The 25,012-nt window shown below is 36.7% G+C and overlaps 1 protein-coding gene and 1 long non-coding RNA gene across 4 annotated transcripts; one reads left to right on the forward strand and one right to left on the reverse strand.

The window, feature by feature from the left end:
- Positions 1-451: 451 nt before the first annotated feature.
- Positions 452-1,003, forward strand: LOC126615288 (uncharacterized). Its single transcript, XR_007620727.1, has 2 exons — positions 452-581; positions 843-1,003. It is a non-coding gene; the product is annotated as an uncharacterized LOC126615288 (long non-coding RNA).
- Positions 1,004-1,336: 333 nt separating this feature from the next.
- Positions 1,337-20,137, reverse strand: LOC126615287 (ubiquitin C-terminal hydrolase 12-like). Of its 3 annotated transcripts, none has more exons than XM_050283099.1 (32): positions 19,903-20,135; positions 19,493-19,562; positions 19,043-19,193; positions 18,810-18,967; positions 18,034-18,299; positions 17,721-17,939; positions 17,534-17,642; positions 17,335-17,450; positions 12,469-12,567; positions 11,573-11,682; positions 10,714-10,788; positions 9,778-9,856; positions 9,539-9,685; positions 9,102-9,182; positions 8,878-8,997; positions 6,880-7,002; positions 6,078-6,155; positions 5,903-5,991; positions 5,694-5,802; positions 5,231-5,299; positions 5,048-5,155; positions 4,425-4,480; positions 4,106-4,283; positions 3,927-4,028; positions 3,775-3,846; positions 3,510-3,575; positions 2,804-2,869; positions 2,598-2,684; positions 2,354-2,470; positions 2,142-2,216; positions 1,913-1,999; positions 1,337-1,748 (listed from the first exon to the last, which is right to left on the reverse strand). In XM_050283099.1, exons 1-32 carry the CDS (start codon positions 19,930-19,932, stop codon positions 1,707-1,709), a joined length of 3,354 nt encoding a protein of 1,117 aa, XP_050139056.1. In that variant the 5' UTR covers positions 19,933-20,135; the 3' UTR covers positions 1,337-1,706. The 3 variants fall into 3 exon arrangements, 2 of the variants coding, with proteins under 2 accessions (XP_050139056.1, XP_050139055.1); XM_050283098.1 differs by having other exon boundaries at positions 19,043-19,196; XR_007620726.1 differs by lacking the exons at positions 1,337-1,748; positions 1,913-1,999; positions 2,142-2,216; positions 2,354-2,470; positions 2,598-2,684 and having other exon boundaries at positions 3,974-4,028; positions 19,043-19,196; positions 19,903-20,137.
- Positions 20,138-25,012: the final 4,875 nt, after the last annotated feature.

A 25,012-nucleotide genomic window follows, 5' to 3' on the forward strand; every position in this document is an offset into this window, starting at 1 on the left:
AAATGTGACTGGGTTTAACTGGAACGAACAATGAACAATCATGACATACATATCCTCTACGTAGGATGCTGGATGGAAAAACAAAACATTAATGCAAATAAAATTTGAATTAATTATTAGATGCATACATACATACACATGTACTTATAATGTTTACGTTCATACACATTTACACATATATGTATGTGTGCGCGCGTGCCCGTGCGTACATACAGACAAACATAAAGAATGTAGACTTGCATTCCATGTACGCAGTGTTAGAATTGGAATAAATTATCAGATTCGTTCGTACATACACACATACGCACATATGAACGTACTTACATACATACACATACATATGTACGTACATACATGCATACATATTGTAGACTTGCATTCCATGGACGCATATTGTAATCATCTTATTCCTTCTCGGTGCAGCGGTTAAAGACGGAGAGGATTATGGGAACACAGATTCATTGCATACTCCGTAATTTCCAACTCCGAGCAAGCAACAAGCATGCATACATGCAGATTATACGACCCCAATCCAAGAGAAATTTTTTAGTGTGCCGGGAATATAACCTTGTGTACTAAGTGTCATAATACAAGTCACTTTAAATTCGTTTTTCTATTACTTTTTCATTTTTCAGTATGTATGGTAGATATAATAGAACATGAAGAAAAAATCTTGGGCAACTATTTTTCGTTTTCATTACTCCGGATATTAGGAAATGGGAAAGTTAAGTTGAGAAATCTATTGGATCGGAAATGAAACTAATGTTCCCGATATGAATTGCCTGATAAGCTGGTGGTTGTGGTGGTTGGGCAGCGGTGGCGGCAACATCATGGTGCAAGAGATGGTGGTGGTTGGAGCTGGTGATGGTGACGGACATAGAGAGGCAGATCTAATAGCAGGTAGAAATGTATTTTGGAAATAGGAAGATTTGTAAGAAATAAAGTTCAAATTTGTCAAATTCTTATGAACCCATACATGAGAACTGGTATATTTTGATTTCAATTTTTGTCCTTGGTCTAAATTTAAAGTTTAAATCCCTCGTTCAAATGCGAGGTTAGCGGATAAATCAACAAACGATAACGATGCTGGTTCCAGGATTCGGAAGAGGTTGCTACAAGCAAAACAGCTGTTGCAGAACATCAGAACAGGGCTTCCATAACAAAAAACACAGGGTAGAGATTTACTGCCCTCAATTCACCGGCAGCGCCTGGAAGGAAAATCTGTTTTACAAAAGTCCAGAAACATGTTTGGAACTGACTAATCACGCACGACACCACCCCCGTCCACCTCGCTACCTAAACTGAACAGAAACGCGAAGAGAAACACGCAAAAAGCTCTCAAACTGTACCCGTATACATTCACTAGTTCAAAAATCTTGTTTATTTACTGTCAAACTTTCACATTCAACCGATGGTGCAGTCCATTGCCACGACACCAAAAGACGAACTGCCTGTGTCTAAAACTGCAGTTAAGATCAATGCTTGCAGACTGATTTACGAAGAGTCGTCCCCAACAACTCTGGGAAAAGAATTAAATAGCTAACAAATCTGCCTACAAAGTCTTGCCTGACACCTTTTCAAAAGCTAATATCACTGGATGGCTGCACCATCACCCTTCACCAATTCCCACTTTCACCGCCACATGATGCGAAGAATTTACCAACGCATCTCTGGAGTGATGAAAAGTTCATTCATCCAACTATTTCCTAGTTGTAAATTTTTACTGGCTTTTCAAACATATGACGATTCTGCAAAAGAACAAATTGTGAAAATGGCAGTCATATCTACAAGCAAGCCTACGCACAAACATATTTGAGCAAATATATAATCTACTGGTTTCAATGACATCCTTTTTGTTTTTAAAGAAAAATGGTTACATGGAAGACGGACAAAACGAAACTACGCATCTTACCTGATTAGCTGCATAAGATCTTTTAGGAGCACTGTCAGAGTGCTCCAGCCCAAGATATTGCTCCCAAGCACCATAGACATCTCTTCTCTATAAAGGATGGCAAATGAAAAACAATCAATGAAAATAAAATCTTAAATTAGAAACAACTATGAAAGTAATCAACTTCTATTTCTAAAAATTTCCATATCTATAGTAAGATGTTTACTGATTTTCCATTTCTAATTCACACCTGAAACCGACTAGACACAATATCCGAGTCCTGAAGATATTCTGGGCGACCTAAGGAAAGAAACGCAAACTTCCACTGGCAAAGGAAACAAAATTAATTTGATGTTTTATCAGTAAAATACAACAATCCCATTCATTTAAAACGAATGAGAATGTCTATATTTCTAATGAAATTATGAAAGTGCATGATGGTAATGAGAACTTAGGTTGAACCTTAGCAAACTCCTCATCTGCAACCTGTAATTTCTTTTGCACTCGAGCTTTAACTTCAGCCAAAGTTTCGCCTTCATGTATGACCAAGAAAAAAGGTTCCCCAAAGTTTTGAATTTGCTGTGAAAGAAAGGACAAATTTGAGCATATGAGATACACGTCATCATATGATATTCGGTTTTGAAAGGCAAGCATATATCTGGCGGGGAAAAATAGCAGAACTGTGAAACTAAATCGTTGCAATTACCATTTGGTTCTGAGCTGTGTCTTTAGTGAAATGGTACACATGAATTACACGATCATTAGGACCAAGATTTTTCTCTTCCTCAGGAACCTATGTGAGTTGAAAGGAAACGAAAAAACATCAATTAGACACTCATAACCTAAAAAACACAACCAATAACTAGAATTAAGACCCCTTCGAGCATAAGCATGTGAGAGAAAGAGAGAGACCTCTTCAGCTCGCAATGTCCAGTATTGATCGTTTATGTTCTCAATCTTTTCACTGTGAGGAAAAACCTGCAGATATTGTACATCAAGATCAATTAGCAATAACAATAAAATTCAACTTAGTATTTATAAGTATTCTAACAGCCATATAGAACGGAAATGTGGATAAACAGTAAGCCCCAAATCTAAATAATCCCATTCTTCCAACTAGTTATATCACCATTTGGTTGAGGAAAGAACTAGGACAAAAGGAAAGGTAGATCTCAAAGAACCATGGCAAGCCCAAAAAGTAATTAACAGAATAGTGTCATGCCAAGCACAAATGTGCTAGGTTTTTATGGACTCGTGCTTTAGTTTACTCACTGTTGGATTTCATGTCCTCACCATACCTGTAGTGCTTGATGAATATAAATTTTGATGAAAAGCTATGACTATCGCAGAATTCATGATGTTGTACATTTGATATGCACAAATATAAAATAGCCAATTAACACTCAGCTCACAAAACAGGGAAAAAGAAAACAGCGCTTTCAAAGAGTGTTCTGAAAAATTGTATACAAATAAAACCGTATTATTTAATGCTATCGTATAATTTACTTCAGAAAGAATCTGTTGCAGACCAATATATATCAATCTTTGTCTTTCATATATCTACTTCAGAGGTATGCTAGTCACACCAGTAGTTTTCATTGGAAGATGAAGCTCAGACCTTGTAAATCTTGTGATAGAAAACTTCAAGCAGCCTAAGTTCTGCATCCGGATGAGACAATTCAACCTGCTCCAAGATGGGATACACCAGTTAGAACCATAAAATCAGAGTAGTAAACTAAGCTATTAAACTATTAAGGTAAACCATCAATAAGATCAACAATAAAAGTGGGAAAAAAATAAAGAGTTCTACACACTACTAGTAAATAGGAAGTTTCAATTGGTTGGATAGGATGATAGCAACACTAACAAGCCAAAAATGTCACCTTAGTTTTAAGATCATTAATTACATCCCCCACAGTGCTCTGTTTTGGCAGTCTTATGGTGTGAATAACCACCTGGTAAATGACAGAGATATGTCAGAAAATAATTAAAACTAACAAACCATAACCTTGTAAGATCTCCTACGTGTACTCACTTCTTCCTTAGTAGCAAGATGGAATGCAACTTTCAGAGTTTTCAAACCTTGTAATTCAGGCAGAGGGATGTCCAACACTTCATAGTACAGTATATCTGAAGTCTGCCATTAGATTGTTGTAAGAGTTTTGATCTTCTAGGTATTAAAATAAATATCACCTGGGGCTGTGGAGTTATTACCTGATTGTAGTGGACCAGCATATCAGTCAAGTGGTCAACCCCACGATACTTAATTGGCTGGGGTTTGGGTTGTTGTGAGTAACAGTTGTGCGGTGTAAGCCTAAGTTTGGATGGATCGTCCAAACCAAGTTGTTGAGCTACTCGTTCCACAACATCATCATAGGTATGAAGTTTTGACCTTAAAACCAATATGAAAATACATGAGATTGTAATGAAAAATAATTTTTAGATCATATACAGGATATTTAATGAACACAAATGCATATTGTAAATAATGTACATGAACATTGACCAATAATAGTATTATAATATAACTTACAGTTCTAGGGAGAAATCATCTTCCTTGGGTTTCTCAAGGGATCGGAAGTGAACAACCTGTGATAGATCAGATGATAAAGACTTGGTGAAATCAGGGTACCTTTTTATGAGAAACAATATTTTATTAAAAGTACACAATACTCACCTCCTAAATTAAGAAAATTGTGGCAATAAGAATATTTCATCAGCACAAGAATACATAATAAAGATATAGGATACATTATCTTAAATGATGCTCCTCAAGAATATTTATGATGAAGTAACTAGACATCGGACACAACAGTCATGAGAGAGCATGGTCTGGTAATCTAAGATAATAAATAAAAGTCCTCCCAGAAATTAGGAAACATGACTATTCCATCTTATTATACATGACAAAAGGGCAACACCTGAAGTGCACCACAGTTAACTTCTTATATGGGTGGGTGAAACAACCCAATCATCCAGAAAACAAGCATGTATTTTAAATCCTTTTTCTAGCAACATGACCAGGCACGAGATCAAGCTTCAGTAACAGTCTCACAGCTATGTCAAAAGTCTGTTCTCATATGACTACCAATTCAAATAAAGCACCAACGGAATAGTAGTTTCCAATACGTAAGTATAAGTTTCGGGAAGTCTTACTTGACGGTTGTGCACATATTCCAGAAAAGATGGGACATCAGGATAGCGGAGATGTTCAATTTCAACTGAAGTTGGCTTCTGAAAGCAGACAATGTCTCCATCCTCAAGCTGCATACAACAAGAAGAAGTTCAAATACTGACAAGCAAAAGTACTCATGAACACTGATAACATTTAGAAAATACCTGGCAGGCTCGAAATGTGAATTTCTTATCAATGGGTTCACACATGACAGTGGGCTCAAACTTGATTTCCTGAGAATCAGAGCACCAGTAAGAAACCATGGTTGACAACTAATGAAAGAATCAAAATAAATCAACCGCCACATAAATAGAAATAAAAGAGACCACTAATCAGGCAGTTCTACACCAGACAAATTCAACTCATGGCTCATGAACCTTGGATTCAATTGGTAAAGGCAAAAGGTTTTGGGTACTTGTTTATAGATGAAACGAACAAATTATATTTGTTATGAGACAACCAGAAATTTCTTCAGCTAGACATGGTTACTGTCATGAACTGACTAATGTGCCATCCTTGCCAGCTAAATTGCAAGTTTCATAGACATAAGGACATATACAATGTAGTCCTAGAAGTTACCGACAGAATGACACAAGGAACTGCCATAAGTTGTAATTGCATACAAACCTCATATAGGTCAATCTCTTCCTCGGGAGCATAGCCAGCCATTTCATTTAATTTTGACAAGATTTCAGCTGCCTTACCAGTGCTCTTCACAAAAAGTCTTCCAACATATCTGACATTATGGAGAAAATACGCAAAAAACATAAACCTTCATATTCTTCCATAACTGATTAAGATTAAAAAGTCAAAATAAATTTAAAAAAAAAATGTACCGCAGTTCTTCTTTTTCTGGATCATAAAGCTTAAAGAAAAGCAGGATATCATCCTTTGTTTTGTCAGGTGGAGCAATATGGTGTAAATCCTGAATAAAAACGCAGAAAATCAGAGAAAATGCTGCAAAGAACATTCCATACAAGAATGACACAATTTAGTTGTAAATACAATTACCGGCCCAAGCTCTACTTCTAAGAATAACTTTAGTTCTGCATTATGAACCTTGTTCGATACCTCCCTCAACTGTCCAACCTACAATGATTGAAAGAATGACTGAGCCGCGCACATATTTGTATACAGAGGTTTGCATAGATAGCAAAAATGAAACCAATGCACTTTTCTCGAATATGTTTGATGAAATAAAAAGAAAAGTTAAGTCATCTATGTGGTCTTTATTACCGTACTTTACACATTAGCTAATTTCAGAATATATTTCATTAAAAGCTAAAAACTCTTTACTTGATGTTGATGCATTCAACTATGCGCAATCAGAGGAAAACATTTTTATAGAAAGAATATTTTGAGTCTTTCCAGAAAAATAATTTTATTCAAAACTGTAACTTTCCGTGGAAACTTTTCCCAACTAAGAAATACAAATTGTTGAACTATTTTTATTGAAACAATGTGGTGCAATTCTCATTGAAACAATGTGGCCTAAAAAACCATATAATTTCGGCTAGGCTTCACCACCAATCAACCAAGTGTAATAATCAAGCATATATAGTGCACAAAGATGGATATAAGACTTCTATACAGAAACCAAAATAATAGGGCATCAGATACAATGCAACATGAGAGAACTGCTTCAATAACCCACAAATCAAAGACAGATAGTATGACTTTTCTTTTTCATTTTATAAATCGCACTATCTGAAAAGCATTAGCTTGTACATGCGAACGTCATCAGGAGCACTGTAGAAAAAGGAGGAAAAACTAAACTTAAAACATAGACATAGTAACAGCACAAGATAAGTACAGATTGTGTTTCCTCCATAGGCGTCAATGGACGGTTAGGACGATATGTATGGTTTTGACGTTTTGCCCACAGCCAAAAACGCTGAAATTGCACTGGTATGCCAAACTCTTTTGCAACCTCCTCCTGAATGAATCATTATGGAGAAAAATTAAGAAGCACAGGAAGGAAACACAATCAATGTTACTTGAAGCACGTCACCACCAAAAAGAAAACACAAGAATATATAATAATTTAAATAAATTTCAGAATGGATATAATCACCATATGCTAGATACCTTGAAGTCCACTTACAATACTAGGCAAAAGGCATAAATCCCTTAGAATGATTCACTGAAATTTGATTCACATTAGCAGAAATTTTCACTGAGCTACCAGCCAGTTCACCAACAAATTTTTTAACCTACGATCCATGTAACAAAAAAGCTACCTATAAAACTGCATAGGAGCTCTAGCTGGCATTCTCAAAATCTTTTACCTTTGATTTTTAAATCTCAACAGGGAAGCAGAAATTTAAAAAAATCGGGATACAAATTGAGAAATCATAGTTGAAGAAATTTAAAAACAGCTGAGCACCTTACTCCCAAAAGAAAGAAGAGTATGCCAGGAAAATCCAGAAGAACATGTATACATACCGTTCAAGCCTCATTTGGCACATCCCAGATGATGCCAGGCTATTACGAGTGTTGACTGGGACTAAGTTAGAGGTACTTTAGCTACCTACACTTTCTCTTATGTTTTCTACTCGACTCTTGTTTTCTCATTTTATTTAGTTAGGCCTATTTTCGTACTTTTGTTATACTTGGGTTTTCTTAGGTTTAGGTTCTATAAATGTCCAATTGTAATCCCTTTGAGAGGATATGGATGATTGAATAAAGTTACATCAGTTTTCCTTCCAATATTTCTTCAGTGCTACTGGTCACTAAGTGCAACAGTGTTTGGACCGTTGGATTTTAAGACTGGTCAACAAAATTAAGCCGTGGATTAAATCTAACGGTCAAAATCCTTGTTACACTTAGTGACCGGTTGCTTGGTTTGCTTCTACCAGGATTGTGTGTTGCAACCTAAACCTAACCCTACATGCAAAGCCACTGGGAGTGTTCCTACAAATTTAAGCCCTGCATCATACGTTCAACAATTACTCAATGGCATCAAATTGAAGCCACTCGGAGAAAAAAATATAAATACCCACATCTCACCATGAAACTTAATCGAATTCATATATAAAAAAAAAAAGAAAAAAGAAAAAAATAAACAAGGACCTGCCATCCTGAATCCATGGTAGAAACAAATAGAACATACTTTGGTATACCTATAAATATTTTGTTGCACAGGTATCCAGTGCTCAAAACCATGACATGATTATCAATGTTGAATGAACGCCAAATTTAATCATACATTTGTTCTCTATATATCACTTCAATTTCCAGTTGCCATAATATTGTCATGTTTACTACTGTTCTAATTCCCTATAGCGCAGACTCTCAATAATACTCACACACCCCTTCAATATTTTAGGTTTATATATATAAAGTGGGAGAATTTTCTTAAATAGGTAAGAAGCTGCCTCCATATTCCTCTGTGTATGCTTCCGCTTCTGTAGAATGCTTACAGTTACTTAACCGTAACTATGGAAATGAAAATAAAATTTGACACAAACAGGTCAGTTAAATGTTATGAGACAATGTAAGAAGACTTGAAAGCATCAAGAGCTCTATCCTCTGCTTCTACCTTACATTCAACCTACAAAGGTGGGAAACAGAGCCTGCTTTCTTTAAGAAAAAAGGAGAACAATCCACAAGTAATTACTCTAGCCTTTCGAGTTTTAATACACAAACTAATATCTTGCAGAACCAAAAGAGGACATAAGCGACCATTAAAGCCATAACGTATTTAGCAGACAATATGGATAGTTGGATACCAGCGGAAGGAGAGAGTTTTTTTCTTAGACTGAAGAAAAAAATTTAAAATCAGGTGCAAGAAGCACCTTCTGAGTTGTACCTTAAAAATGTTAAAAGGAGTCTGCTTCTGAATACGAAAACTTCTAACTTTGTCATGATCCACAAGATCAAAATAAATATCCTTCCCAATTTGCTCCATGAGGTTCTCATCCCGAGCAACCTAGATGAATCATATATCTCATAAGCATATTCAAACTAGAAACTTGTAAAAATTGACCTTAGAGTCACTTGTTAATAAGGGAGACATTAGCAGCTAAACCCGACCTTTATAATAGTATACAGGTGTGCTTCTGCCTTTTCTTTCTTCTTGTGCTCCTTTTCTTCTTGTTCTTTCTTTAACCTCTCCTGACACAATTCAATGAATTTATTTAGAACTTATCTCCCATAAGGTAAAAGTATATTTGTTTTCCTTTGTATAAAAGTAACTCATAAATTAACCAAGTATGTCTAGAAAGCAGTTGATATGCCAAAATGTATGAACCAAACAAGCAAAGCATGACTTTATTTGTATCTCATTTATTTCTGATTCCAAGTTCAACAGAACTTGGATCATTAGAGGAATTTGATCTCAAACAACAGGATAATTGAGATCAGCATTGTTCAGAGGTTCATTCAAATACATCATCAAATGGAGAAAGTCACGCTTCCAATTTCTTAAAATGAAAATACCCTAAAACTTGGCCTTAATAACAGGATCTCACCCTCAGATGTTCAGCAATGTCCTTTTCATCCACATTGCAGATTATTTTATCTCTGTCACTTTCCCGTATGTACACCAGCATGTATGCATTTGAATATTTCGTGAATTTGAAAGGAGTATTATTAAATCCAGGGTTTGTCTGCGGTAACTGTTAAAACAATAAGCAAATTATGAAAGAGGAAAAAAAGTAAAAAGTAAAACATCGATTCAATATTGCAGGCAGAAATTGGAAAAGCATACCTCTTCCTCACCACCATACTGCTCCTCTAGTGCCCTCTTTATATCTTCTTTAGTTACCCTCTCATCGTCAAATTTATACCTGTGAACAACATGCTTAATGACATGTGAAAATAAAAGATGCTTGATTGAAGATAAGTAGCAACCTCAGTTACTCGCATTCCCGGTATCCTATACGCATTTCTCAAAATTCAATCAAATTCTAGAATTAGCTTAAGTATACGAATTGGGATACATAATCGGCACAGTAACACACCAACTGAGATGCTATTATGACCCAAGGCCTCAAAATATCTGTATGGCATAGTCATTTACTATGTTAGAATTACCTTATTTGTGGTACACTGGTAAATGTGAGTGTATCTACTTATCGAGGAAATTGATATGAAGGTGATGTGCTTAGTTATAGATAGATTGATATATAAATGGTACAACTACATCCATCTTCATATAGATAGACACTGCTAAAAATCAAACTACAGTTCACCCAGAAAGGAAACCAGATGCATAAACACACTGACTTGATCAGACAAAAAGATGAGGTTGACAATACAACTATAGTGAGTCATTAATTGCCTTCAGATTCAAAGAATTCACAGATAAGATCTCTTTTGTATTAGATAAGCTTCTTGTTTTTTTCCCGCTTTTCTGAAGTGGTCCACTTGCCCAATTTTGAAATTTGGATTTCTAAGGTTTATGAGCAATGAAATTGTCTCTCCTCGAAAGACAAATGTAGAAAAGGGTCCTCCTGATGCTTGGAAAGAAGTAGATGAAATTTAAAATGTACAAGTATAAATGTGTGCTTCCAGAGCTTCAAACAAACAATACGAAAACAAAACTAGGGGGTTGATGCAGCAACGTAATGAGAACCAATCATAAGTTTTCCACACAAGCAAAACATGCGTGCACACCTCAGATAGATACAGAGCTGATACATACCACAGATCAGTAAGTGTTGGCCTGATAAAGGCATAATAGTGTCCACCGTGCACCCCACCACTATGCACCAAAACACTGTAAAAACCATAGATGGATAAATACAATAGAAAAATCAACTACGAATCGAAACTAATTCTTTTATGGGGAGATAAAAAATAGTTATCCTGAGTCTAAGGAAGACATAAAAATGCCTCAAAGTGTTTGTTTATTCCAGAATAGCAATTTTTGTAAGAAACAAAATATTATAAACAGAAAATTATCAGCTATACATTATACGTTAACGAGCAGTATAAGACGGGAAAAAAAGGAACAAGAAGAAGAAAAAATAGAATAGGAAAGTCCACCACATATATAAAATGAACCATTTACACCTCCCGAAAATGTAAAATGAGATGTAAAAGTGGCAGTTACAACTTAAATTTGCATCTCTCCATTGGAGATGCTCTTAGTATTATGAATCTCATGGATGGAGAGTTCAATGCCAATTTATTCCCCCACAAACAATATGCAACAAAAGTGAAATTCAGCACCCCTATCAGATAATAAGCATTGACCAAAAAATCCTCACAGCAAAAATTGTGGCACCCTACCAACATTTATTAAAGGACGAAAATTTTTCTGTCCAGAAAAAGGAGATGCAGCTAAAAGAGCAAAGGGATTTCCCACAAAGCATGCATGAGGAATTTAGAATTCTTTCAATAACAAGAGCTGCATAGAATCCTTCCCCAACTATATCAAGCACCAATAAGTGAACCTCATAACTATCACATAGAGGGATCACCAGAAAGCTTCCCTAGGACATTTAACTAAAGAAAGTGGTCTCCGATACATGACAAATAAGAATGATGCTGAAACATACCTGTGAAGTGTGTAAAGGTTGCGAACGCTCCTATCAGCTTCAGGTGATAAATATTTTCCATTCTCTCGATCAAGGTCAAGTTGCAACGGGAACTCATAACGATCATTAATCTACATAAAGAGAGCATAAAGAACTCTAATCTTTTATGTCGAGAAAAGAAATGCAATCTCTCAGTCTGATGTGCTCAAATGCAAATCGCATCATTCCAATGTCATCCGCAATAAACTATTAATAGACCAATATATAATGGTGCAATACACTTAAAAGTTTTGCAAATAATTAATAAACCAATCACTATGGGAAACTAGATGGGAGAAATAAAGGAACTCAAGCTCTATTTGCCGGTGAGGAACCCATATATGACAGACCAGTCTAATTATATTATCAGTTCAACTGGTAAAAATAATAAAAAGGGTCATGCAAGTCAAATATCTGATCATATGAACCAGTAATGGCCAGATCACAGGACACGCAAATGTAAGGATATCTTTAATGCAAACACAACACAGGTCCTTACCCTTTTTTTATCTAAACTTTGATCCATATTGGTTTAATTGACTGAAACTGAAACTTTCAGCTAAATCTAATTTACTCATTTGTATTCTTTCATTAGCATTCATACCGAACACACCTTATCAAGTAAAATATGCACTGATTGTGGATAAATGGATATATTGAGCCATTAAATACAAACAACAATTTCCCATCTTCATTTTCAAACAATTATTTGGACACAATTGTAATGGATAAACTATAATGACATTCATGGTAATCATGCACAAATAACAGTCACAATGGCATGTCATATAAAGTTTTCTTTTAAAAGATGTTATGTGGAATAAGGCTTGGTTGTTGTTGTTAAAAGAAGATGTTATAAGAAGCTTATTGAGTTCCACCTTCACCATTGTGTCCCGCATGAAGTCGTACTCAAATCGTTTCAGTTGAAGTTGAAGCACAGGGGGGAAGTCAATGAACAGAACACCCTTCTTGGCATCCTGAAATGATTCCACAAAGTCCGAAACGATCATCCAACAAGTATGCCAATATAACAATTTTTTTCTTATAAACAGCCAAAAACAAAACGCAACAAACTGAAGAAATAATCACACTTGTGGCCAAAGCAAGCCAACTATTAGAAATGTTACTTTACAGTCCCTCCACAAAACAAAAGACAAAGGTAGATTTAGCATGGCAAAGAGAGAGAGGAACAATAAATAGGAAAGAGGTAGACAACAGGAGGGAACCAAGGAAAAGAAAAAAATAGAACATAACGGCCCACCAAATCAGTTTTTACAACTTTCCAAGATGAGATCCACTTTTACAAGTTCTATTCGATTTTACAGAGCAATTTTGATATATCTAAGGGAAACCAATGGTTTGAAAAGACCATCAGTTTCTTTTGAACACCCCTAATATCATGTACAGCTAGGCAAAATGAATACCTATTTCTGTCTCTTTATTCGAACTTTTTTTATGCAAAACAAACTTTTATTACAGATTAAAACAATACAACAGTAAACAAGATCTCTCTAAATTACAAGACAGAGGCTTTCAAGTTCTGAGAAGCAACATTAAAGAGTGACCCCAAGCCAACAAGGCTCCCCGCTGAGGGTCGGTGTGTTTGGGGGGGGGGGGGGTTAGGTTTTTCCAGCCCATGATAAGTTGTCCTAAGTCTATGAGGAATTATAGTCTTAGAGGATTAAATTGTTTTCCCAATTGGAGTTAGTTTCTCAATTGGAGTAGGATTCATAACTAGATTCCAATTAGGACTAATAGTACTTATTGAAGAAGACCTTTATTATGTCTATATAAAGGGGCTATTGTACTCGTTTTGAATTGGAAGGGAGCAAAACAATAAATTGTATACCGCTCAAGGGATTAGAGTGAGAGAATATTGTAAAGTGTGTGCGAGAGAAAAGAAAAGAGATAGTGTATTTCTTCTTCTTGTTCTTTCAGGTTTTTCATCAAGTCCTAGTTCTAGAGATTTGGCAAGATTATTGGTTGTACTCATTATTGATATGGTGAAAGATTGTTGTTGCTGTCCCATGGATGTAGACACATATTGCCGAACCACGTAAATTCTTGGTGTTATTTATCTTGGTTATTTGTTTTCGATTTCCGAAGTTTGTTCTATTTTTCCCATTCTTAAACGCAATATTCTCAACAAGTGGTATCATAGCTAGGTTTGGTTGATATCGTTTAGAATGGAGGGTGCAACCCGCTTTAATTGGATTACGTGGAAATCAAGAGGAGGACATGCTTTATTGGACCAAGATGAAGATAAGCGATGTTTTTTGGCAAAGAAGTCTATAACTGCCTTTGCCAAGGACGATGGTAGTTTGATCAGGGGGAGCTTGGTTATGGGTAATTTGATCAGGGGGTGTCTGGTCATGAAAAGTTCGATCAATGGGAGTTTGGTCAAGAGGAACAATCCTATTTTTTGGTATACCTTCCTCATGGTCTGGAGGGGGAGATTGTTAGGTTTTTCCAGCCCATGATAACTTGTCCTAAGTCTATAAGGAATTATAGTCTTAGAGGATTAAATTGCTTTCCCAATTGGCAATTGGAGTAGGATTCATAACTAGATTCCAATTAGGATCAATAATCCTTATTGAAGAAGACCTTTATTATGTCTATATAAAGGGGCTATTGTACTAGTTTTGAATTGGAAGGGAGCAAAACAATAAATTGTATACCGCTCAATTTCTTCTTCTTGTTCTTTCAGGTTTTTTGTCAAGTCCTAGTTCTAGAGATTTGGCAAGATTATTGGTTGTAGTTATTATTGATATAGTGGAAGATTGTTGTTGCTGTCCCGTGGACGTAGGCACATATTGCCAATCCACGTAAATTCTTGGTGTTATTTATTTTGGTTATTTGTATTCGATTTCCGAAGTTTGTTCTATTTTTCCCATTCTTAAACACGATATTCTCAACATATATTACACAACCTTACCCTTGATTTACAAAGAAGTTGTTTCCACGACTCATACCCATGACTTTTCGGTCAAAAAGGAGCACCTTTTTGAGAAACAACATAAAACAAATAATTACAGGACGGAGGCTTTCCATTTGACCAAATAACAGAAAATGAGATCTCTCTGAATTCCAAAGCTAGAGCGCCACAAAGAAGTCCAACAGGATGCCCTTTCCCATAAGCATTCCACCTCCTCACCACAACATTCTCCAAATTTCGGCTTTTCCTATCCACCCAAAAAAATTGCCATCACAGCACACCTCCCTTTTCTTTCCATAACATAATAACTTATTAGATGACACTGCAATGGACCAACATAATCCTGCCTCCTCAATTAACCAACCCCACAAAGAAAAAGCTACTAAGCAGGGCAACAACAAATGATCCAAAGTTGCAAAATTTTCGGAGCCTTTCTACACAATACACCAATGGAAAGAAAAAGAAACAGAGGGTTGCCTTCTTTCCAATTAATCATAGGTGTTTAACTTACCATGAATAGTTCCAAGCTAAGACCTGCACCCTTGGAAGAACTTTGGCTTTCCAAATTACAAGAGATGGAGCCGGGATATCCGAAAGGTGTATTGGGAGTGACTTAGAATACAATGTCACAGAATGTTCCAATTTCCAAACTCTCCTGTTCGCTTTATGAGGGACGAGGGAAACTGATTCTAGAGTTGCAACAGCAACAACTCAAAATAATTATTGGAATAAAACAATTAGAAATATTGTGATTACTTGCAGAGATGGATATAAAACGAACAAAACCTGTATCCCCAACCCATCCGTCTTACCAGAACCTCACTTTAAACTGTGCCCTTTAGAAATATATGTCCATGGGCAGCAACTTTTATCTCTTGCCACAAACATAAGATCCCATCAAATCAGATAAACCATATTTCTGAATTTGTTTTATACCCTTGCAGCTGCCAAGAACAATCCAGTAATTTAGTTCATTATGCCCATAGTATAATAACTCTTTAAATTTCCAAAACCCTGAAGGTTTATGAACTTGGATTGTGTAGAGTACAGCCATTCCAGCAATCAGGAAAATAAGTTTAACAGCTGCCAACCTATTTCTTCCTCTCCCTCCATTTTAACACCTATTTACCACGCCTCAATCTTATTCATCAATTTGAAGGGCCTATGAATGCCCAACCCTTGCGACTTTTGCTTTTCATAATTTTCGTCTCTTCTTTAGATTGAAAAAAAAAAAAATCACCTATTCACCATCCATTTGCAAAAGTTCGATAAGCTGAAAAAAAATCACCAAGTCACCATCCATTTGCAATCATCTTTTCTTTGTCTGCCTCAAGTTAACACCTTCAACTGGCTCATGGAGATCTTTACAATAAAGCATATCCTCCATTTGATTTCCACATAACCCAGTTGGAAGAAGTACACACATGCTTTCTCCATCACAAAGAATAAACAAACAACCAAAAACACCACACACAAAAGAAAATGCACACCATGAACACAAAGAATTATAGTTCTTCGGCCAAAACTTGCCTACGTCCACTCCGATGATTACCGAGATATTTCACTAGCATGCAAGCCTCTTTGTTTTACAATAAAAACCCCCTTTGCTGTCACAAACCCCTCTTTGTTTTACAATAAAAAACCCCTTTGCTGTCACAAACCCTAGGTTTTAATATCTCTCACCCGGTCACCCTTCACTCTCTCAAAGTGTTTCGTTCTGCTGTTCGTGTGAATATTCAACCCCAAACAAGCCTTTTTATAGTACATAGACTGATGGTTACATCTTACATGCCTATTTTCTGATTAAGTTTCCTATTCTATATGGAATTGGACAGTAAACCTTCTTCCCTATTCTATATGGAAAAGGAAAGTACAATTTCTTTCATATTCTATATGGAATAGGAAAGTACACTTTCTTCCTTTTCCAATTAGGCTTCTAGGATTCCTCATCTAAATTGTACAAGGAAACTTACTTCTTTCCTAATCCTTTTAGGACAAGAATCTGTGCACCGTTAGTTTCCCTCATATAATCCTAAAAAAAAATTAGTTCACTAACAATTGATGAGCCAATTCCTAACGTTGGAACGGGTGAGTTTCATCATGGTGCTAAGCGCACCCTCCATTCTATATGGTATCAACCAAACGAGGCTCTGATACCAGATACCAGTTGTTGCGAATATCGCGTTTTATTTTAACGAACATAACTCGTAAATCAAAAAACAAAACAAAACAACCAAGACAAATCACACCAAGAATTACCGTGGTTCAGCTATATGTGCCTATGTCCACAGGGCAGCAACAACAATCTTTCACTATATCCATAGTGAGTACAACGAATAATCTTGTCAAGCCTCTAGGATTAAACATGACAAATAACTTAAAAGAACAAGAACAAGGAACAAGAAATACACCCATCTCTCTTTTCTTTTCTCTCGCACACACTTTGCCCTCACAATATTCTCTCACTCTAACTCCTTGAGTGGTATAAGTTACACATTGCCCATACAATATTCTCTCACTCTAACTCCTTGAGTGGTATACACCTTATTGTTTTGCTCCAACTCAAAACTAGTGCAATAGCTCCTTTATATAGACATAATAAAGGTCGTCTTCAATAAGGATTGCTAATCCTAATTGACATCTAGTTATGAATCCTTCTCCAATTGAGAAACCAACTCCAATTGGGAAAATAATTCCAATTGGGTAAACAATTTAATCCTCTAAGGCTATAATTCCTAATAGACTTAGGACAACTCATGCAAAATTGCACCAATTATCTGCACCCTGAAAAATGACTAGAGTTACCAACCTGTAATCCATAATGTTCAGCATGATACTTGTTATCACCCTCAAGACGTTCCACTTCAACATACTTATCAAAAGAAGCATAAACATCACGACAGCCTTTAACGTCAAGCTGAAGGTCTGCCAGGCACATATTAAAAAATGTTAGCATTATGCAAAGAAGTATAAACATGGGAGAACTCAAAACAGAAACAATGTAGTACCATAAAATGATTCCTTTCTTGTAGATTTGTAGTCCACGTTGATACATTCAATGTAGTTCATATGGTGTCCTTCAAATAACTTCTGTATAGTTCCCTCTACAACAGTTCCCTGGTAACAGGAAAAACAGTAAAACTTTTCATTAAGTATTTTGAAAATTCATCAAACTAAGTTAAGTTAGAATCGTACCTTCATTTTATCCTCAAGTTTTTCACACAAAACTCTATTGAGTTCTTGTACATCATGCTGCATAAATGAATCATATGTGTCCCATCCAAAAGACTTTGTCAGCTCTTTGGTTGCGACACTGTTGTCACTGTACTGGAGCTTGTAAAATAGACTCTGAAGAGCCAATGGTATGCTTTGCGACGGCAAATCATTCTCAGTTGTGGGCATATGGTAAACAGCCTGAAAAATAAATCCAAGAAATTGTTTTCCTCACGGATCTCTAAACAAATAAGTTAGCATGAGGGAGAAGACAAAAATGTCGGCAGCTGCTAACCTTTCTGAAATAAGGAATATGATACAAAGTCTGGAGGAGGGAGTTCATGTAGCACGTTGCTCCTTGGTTTTTAAGCCCCACATAACCTGTCTCCTTTTTTGAGTCATATGTCCAGTAATCTACAACCCTACGAACGAGAACCTCGGCTTCAACTATAATCGTATCATTCACAAGATACCCTCTACTGGGATCGTAAAGTTCACTGAGAGGCATAAAGGATGTAAAACCCCAATCACTTTCCCGCGCATTGAACTGATGTTGTGTGTCTGTATCACGCAAATACATTGAGTTAAAAATCTATAAACACATTATTGTTTAATTTTGCAGGTTCTTGTCAGTGAGTATACAAAATGTCAGAACCAGCTTAAAGAAGTGGTAAAAGACTATTGAATTTCTATATCACATGAGCTGAAATCACCAAGTACCAGACACAAACCAAAAGGCCAAACATAGATAAGTTAGACATTCTGAATTTCCCAATGACATAATGCACTCCTCACAACGAAGTAATCCACTGGACCAAAACTTTCATTGGGCTCCGATACTTGTAATGAACCATGAACGATTTCCCTCCTACCAAATCCACTTATTTTCATCAACATAAGAAACCATTTTTTGCTACAATCTTGATTTCCACATTTAAATGCACACCCATTCTAATAGATAGAGAATCACACTAGCGTTGTAGATTAAGGCCGGAGATTCTTATTATGTCAAATGATCCAATCTGAAATTTAATAAGCAGTGGAAGAGTAGAAGAATCTCCAAGGTGTTACCTTTTCGTACTGAATACTTGTTATGAATTTGATTGATAACCCCCAAGCTAAATTGTGCATATCTACTCCACCCATATGGCAAACTTGAAGAATCCGCAACATCCAAATACATGGACAAATGATCCACATTATTTCCCTTTGGAAAAATAAGCACGCGCCTGCCAAATAAAAGCAAAGAGGAACATATCAGAGCAAGTGACGATGTAAAACAAAGAGAGAGAAATGACCAGTACCATTTGTAGCCGCCAACAACAAATACATCTGAATAATGCTTCTTTGTATTCATCCTAGTAAAGTTGTCAATTCTCCATGTGAATCTTGATGATGGAGGATCCTCCACTGGCTGGTTCTCCACATTATTAGCAGTTTCAGGTTGTGCAACAACTACTAATTTGCAAAGGAACAAAAATAAATACATAAATACGTTACAAATTTTTCATGCTGTTAGTTGTTGAAATAACAGTACTGCAAGAAATCGAAAAAACTAAACTCAAAAGATATATTTCAGTATCCAACAGTGCAGAACATGTATACATTAATCTTCTTTGATGGATACTTTATGAGCACTTCCTTACAGTTTTGCTTTCAAAAGCATGAAAATAATCTTAGTCAACACAACCACTTGTCAGATAATCGAAACACCAAAATTACTGGGAATGGACAAGCTGTACAGATCACAATACCTTCCATGGGCTGGTGATTGTTTTCGGGCAAATCCGAATGTGGGACAAGCATCTCCTCGTCCTCTGGTTGCTGAAATAAGCACACAAGTGTGACAAAGAATTTTCAGCATTTGCCAAAAGCAAACCCTTATTATTGTTTCCAACAGAACCCTAAATTTCAAACAGAAATGGATAGAATCGTAGACATACTATGGAAAATTGGAAACCAAAGCCCTAAACAGCCCCAAATTTCAATTTGAGTTCTGGAAAAAAACCCCAAATTACAATAATTTTATGAACTAAATACAAATTTGAACCAAAGACCACCTCTGCTATCGGCATATACACCTACACACGCATATGCAAACACCAAACACATAGATGAATGCATACTTAGAGAAAGTTGAGAGAGAGGAGAGAGAGGCGCATACATCAATAGGGGCAGGCGTCATGACTGTCATGGTTGAATGAAGCTGTGGAATGAGATATGGGAATAGCACAGAGAGAGGTAAGAGAGAGAGAGAGAGAGAGAGAGTAAAGGGTTGCAGTAAGAGAATAGAAGTGCAAAGTGGCGATCACCAGAAGCTGGTCGAGGGGAGAGAGAGAAGGGGGAAGAGAGAGACGGTGTTTTTAGTAAACCAACCGACGGGGAACATGGGCCATGCCTGTTCCTGTACCCGCTGGACTTTGGGTGGTAGTTATTTTAAAATAACTGAAAATGTTTTTAGCGAAATTTTATTTTATGTTCCAAAAGTATTTTAAGTGTATTTTAAATTTTGGGTAAAAGATTGTTTACTACCTTCATATTTCATAATTTTTAACATTTAGTATATCAATTTTTTTTCGTCCCAGAGTCATACCTAAAGTGTACATTTTGGGACAGTTTCATACATCCGTTAGTCAAACTGTTAATTCTCCCGTTAAGTGATGACGTGGCGCCCATGTGGACAATGATTGGGCGCCACATGTCATTAAAAATATTAAAATATTATTATTATTATTATTATAAAATATATATATATATAAAATAAAAAAAATAAAAAAAACCTATCGTCTTCCCCACCCCGACCCCCCCTCCCTTCTCTCTCCAACCCCCAACCTCTGCACCTTCCCCCACCCAGAAACTGGACTCGACAAAATACCCTTCTCTTCTTTGCACCTACCCAACCCCAACCTTTGCACCTTCCCTCACCCCGAAACTGGACTTAACAAAATGCAAGATCCAGCCAACCCGAAACCAGATCCGAGCTCCAACTCTCAAGACGCATGGCGCAGCCATTGCCAGACGCAATTTCGAGCGCCCCGTTCCGGGGCTCCTACCACCGTCGAACCCAATCCGAGATCCATTTTCTGATCCCGATGACCTGGATCTGCTCTATGACCCGTTCGAAGCCCGTCCTGCAGCTTCGAGGAGCTGGGCGGCTCTGAGGACAAAATCTTCGGCACCTGCTGGACATGGAGAAGCTCGGATCCAAACTCGATGATGGACCCTCCAATCGACTGTGCTTGGGAGAGAGAGGTGAAGAGGGAGGAATGATGGGGATCGGGGAAGAGGGACGGGGGGTGGGGTTGGGTTGGGGTGCAGGATAATGAGGAGGAAGAGGGGGTAGGGTTAGGAGAGGAATGGTGGAGGAGGTGGTGGTTGTGGAGAAGGGGGGATAAAAATAGGGGAGAGAAAAGGGGGAGCCGAAGAGAATGTTGCAGAAGGAAGAAGGAAGGGAGGTGGAAGACAGGTTAATTTACTTGATTTGGATGTGCAGTGGGGGAATATAGGGGGTGGGGGAAGGTGCAAAGGTTGGGGGTTGGGTAGGTGCAGAGAAGAGAATGGAGAGGGAAGGGAAGGGGGTCGGGGTGGGGAAGACGATAGGGTTTTTTTTTTTTTTAATAATAATATTTTAATATTTTTAATGACACGTGGCGCCCAGTCATTGTCCACATGGGCGCCACGTCATCATTTTACGGGAGAATTAATAGTTTGACTAACAGATGTATGAAACTGTCCCAAAATTTACACTTTAGGTATGACTCTGAGACGAAAAAAAATTAATGTACTAAATGTTGAAAACCATGAAACATGAGGGTAGTAAACAGTCTTTTACCCTTAAATTTTTATTATGAATTGATTTAAAAATATTTTACCAAAACACGTTTTCAGTTATTTTAAAAATATTTTTAAATTAGTTACATCTTGTCGGAAATTTTTGATAAATGCAAGGCTAAAAAAGAATTTTGACCTTCCTTTCAAAATGAAAATTTTTAGTTAACACGTATAACCTCACGCTACATCAAACTTTGAATATAATTTGTCTTTTTCCCTGTATGACATAGTTACCATCAATACACGATGAAATCAACAATAAAACTAAAATTTATCAATAAAATCACACTCAATCATTAAAACCTTTACCATCACGTAATCATTTTCCTATGTTCTATTATGGCCAAAATTCTATAATTGAGATAAGACAAAAAGTTATTTTTGTTTTTGTTTGTATGTATGTTCTAATATGTATGTATGTAAGGTGGGCATGTGCTAGACCGAGTCCAACTTGAAGGGACATGACCAAATTTGTTTTAAAATGAAATGGGATAGGTCGGGCCAGGTATAGCAATTTTGATCATTGGAACCGAACTTGAAATTGACCGGTTAGGATCGAGTACATAGGTCCAATCACTTTTATTTTTTCCCCAAAAACAGATTATTATTAATAGTAACATTTTCTTAGCTGCAGGCTGCAGTACAGAGCAGCACAAAAGCATAACATGGAATGTAAAAATGAAGCTAGATTTCGTAAACTTAAGCCATCTACAACCGAGGGTCAGGCCAAAAGGGCTCGTGGGCCCCGCTGGACAAAAAAGAGCCAAATGGCCAACCGGCTGACCCAAGGGAACCAGCCAGACCCGAGCTAGGCCACATATTCAAAACCAACGGCTAGTTGACGTCAGTTTTTTTTTTTTCTTAGGCCAAACTTTTCTAAAAAACAATATTTAATTATGGGTTTAGATTTTTTGGGGCGAGAAAGGTGATTTGGTCAAAGTTGGGGTGTTCATTTTATAAGTATGTTTCCTTGCTCATTCATCTCCCACGACCAATGTGGGACAATTATAGGGTGCAGTTGTAGTTGTAGTTGTAGTTCCTTTCATAAGCATGTTCCTTTCACAATTTATTTTAAATATTTAATTATATTACATTTAATTTGTTGTAGTTGTAGTTCCTTTCATAAGCATGTTCCTTTCACAGTTAGAGATGATCTTATGTCGAGAAACCAAATTCAACACAAATATATTTTAAACTAAATTCTCGAATGGGAGAAATTATTTTAACATGTATTGAATCCCCCGTAAAAATTTGAAATAAACCCAAATTAGGAACACAATTACATCAACGAATCTACGTTTACAGACAAACCAACACAAAATAAAATAAAAAAATGATGGTGGAATGTGGACACAACTAAATTGGAATCAAAGGCCTGAGAAATGTTTCAAAAACCCAAATTAGAATTACCAGAAGGCGTCGGGTTCGAACTTCGACGCCTTATTTTCTTCAGTTATCTGGGACAGAGTTTTGAGTGTGACTATCCACTCATTGAATCCTCAAGGGATGAAAACAAGAGTGCTCGGTCATCCAACTAGAGGATTCATTGTCTCTCATCGATGTAAGGTAAAGAACTTGGCCTGCAGCAATGTTGTTCGATGATAGAGCCATAAGCAAGGAGTTGTTAAAGGAGTCCTGAATGAATCTTGGGAAAACTTCGGTGAGGTGAGAATCTCAACGAAAACAGTCAACCTCTACATCATCACTGTTGAACAACCAAAAAAATATAATAAATAAGAAATAGAGTCCATACAAATTGGATCAAGCTAGAAGACAAAATGAAAAATATAATTTAGCCCAAAAGGTGAAGACGGGCTTTCAATACAGATCAACATCCATAAATAAAAAAGAAAATATGCATTTCTTCCTACAAGAGGGGAAGTGGTGCGTAAAACCTAAACTTCTCATCATTCTGCAACAAAAGAGGACGTGGACTGTATTAGATAAAAAATATATATAATAAAAGGGTAAATCGCCAAAATGGTCCCTGAGATTTACATAACTCATCACTTTGGTCCCTAAGATTCCAAATCGATAAAAGTGGTCCTTGAGATTGTCCACCATCCATCATTTGGGTCATTCCGTTAAAAACTCTGTTAGGTGTCTCGGAGCTCTTGGCCGGAAGTTTGGGCAATTTTCAAAGCTTCGTAACTCAATCGTTTCTTAACCAAATTCGACCCATAAGATATCAAAATGAAGATAGGAAAGTGTAGAATAAGATTATACCTATTTCAAAGCCTAATGGTAGCTGGAGATGGCCGGAAAATAGCCTCAAAGTTGACTGGTCCGAGTGAAAACTTGAAAACTTGCCGAAAACTGGTAAACTTTAAACGTTCATAACTTCTTCAATACTTAACGAAATCACGTGATTCAAAAATTAAAATCATACTTCTCGACAAGACAAAGATAATGGTACCTTTTTCAATGGTTAACTCGCCGTGATTTGGCCAGAAAACGACTTGAAAGTGGTTGTCTTGGTCTCGGGTTAGCCATTTTTGAGTCGTTTTCCGACAAACCACAGTGATTTAGCCATCGAAAAAGGTACCATTCTCTTCGTCTTATCGAGAAGTATGACTTTTATTTTTGATTCACTTGATTTCATTGAGTAATGAAGAAGTTATGAACGTTTAAAGTTTACCCAGTTTTCGGCGAGTTTTCAAGTTTTCACTTGGACTAGTCAATTTTGAAGCTATTTTCCGACCATCTCTGGCTACCATTAGGCTTTGAAATAGGTATAATCTTATTCTACACTTTCCTATCTTCATTTTGATATATTATGGGTTGAATTTAGTTAAGAAACGATTGAGTTACGAAGCTTTGAAAATTGCCCAAACTTCTGGCCAAGAGCTCCGGGACACTTAACGGAGTTTTTAACGGAATGACTAAAATGATGGATGGTGGACAATCTCAGGGACCACTTTTATCGATTTGGAATCTCAGGGACCAAAGTGATGAGTTATGCAAATCTCAGGGACCATTTTGGTGATTTACCCTATAATAAAATAATGAAAATGAAAGATGTGGGAGAAGTTAAGGGAAAGTATTGGAGTTCATGGAAAATGATCATCGCCAGATTCTTTTACTGGGAATCCTAGAGATCATGTGATCGTGACTGTGCATTGTGCATCATACATCATGAGGTCAAAAATCATTTCAAAATTTAAAATTTAAAATTAAATATAAATAGTACCAAACAAAAACTAACCGCACGATATACGATGAACAGTCACAATCACGAGATCCCTAGGATCTCCATGAAAAGGATCCGGCAAGGATCCTTTCGAAGTTCATGGCTTCCATCTTACCCCACGTTAAACTCTAGAGCCCTTCTAAGATGTCTATAAATGGGCATCAGTTACAGTAAAAACATAACACAAAAAAGGGAAAAGGCATAATGCCTATTTATTCTCTGATTAAGCACCAAGATGAGAACCCAAAAAAGG

Source organism: Malus sylvestris, chromosome 3, assembly GCF_916048215.2.
Source record: "Malus sylvestris chromosome 3, drMalSylv7.2, whole genome shotgun sequence".
Lineage (NCBI taxonomy): Eukaryota > Viridiplantae > Streptophyta > Magnoliopsida > Rosales > Rosaceae > Malus > Malus sylvestris.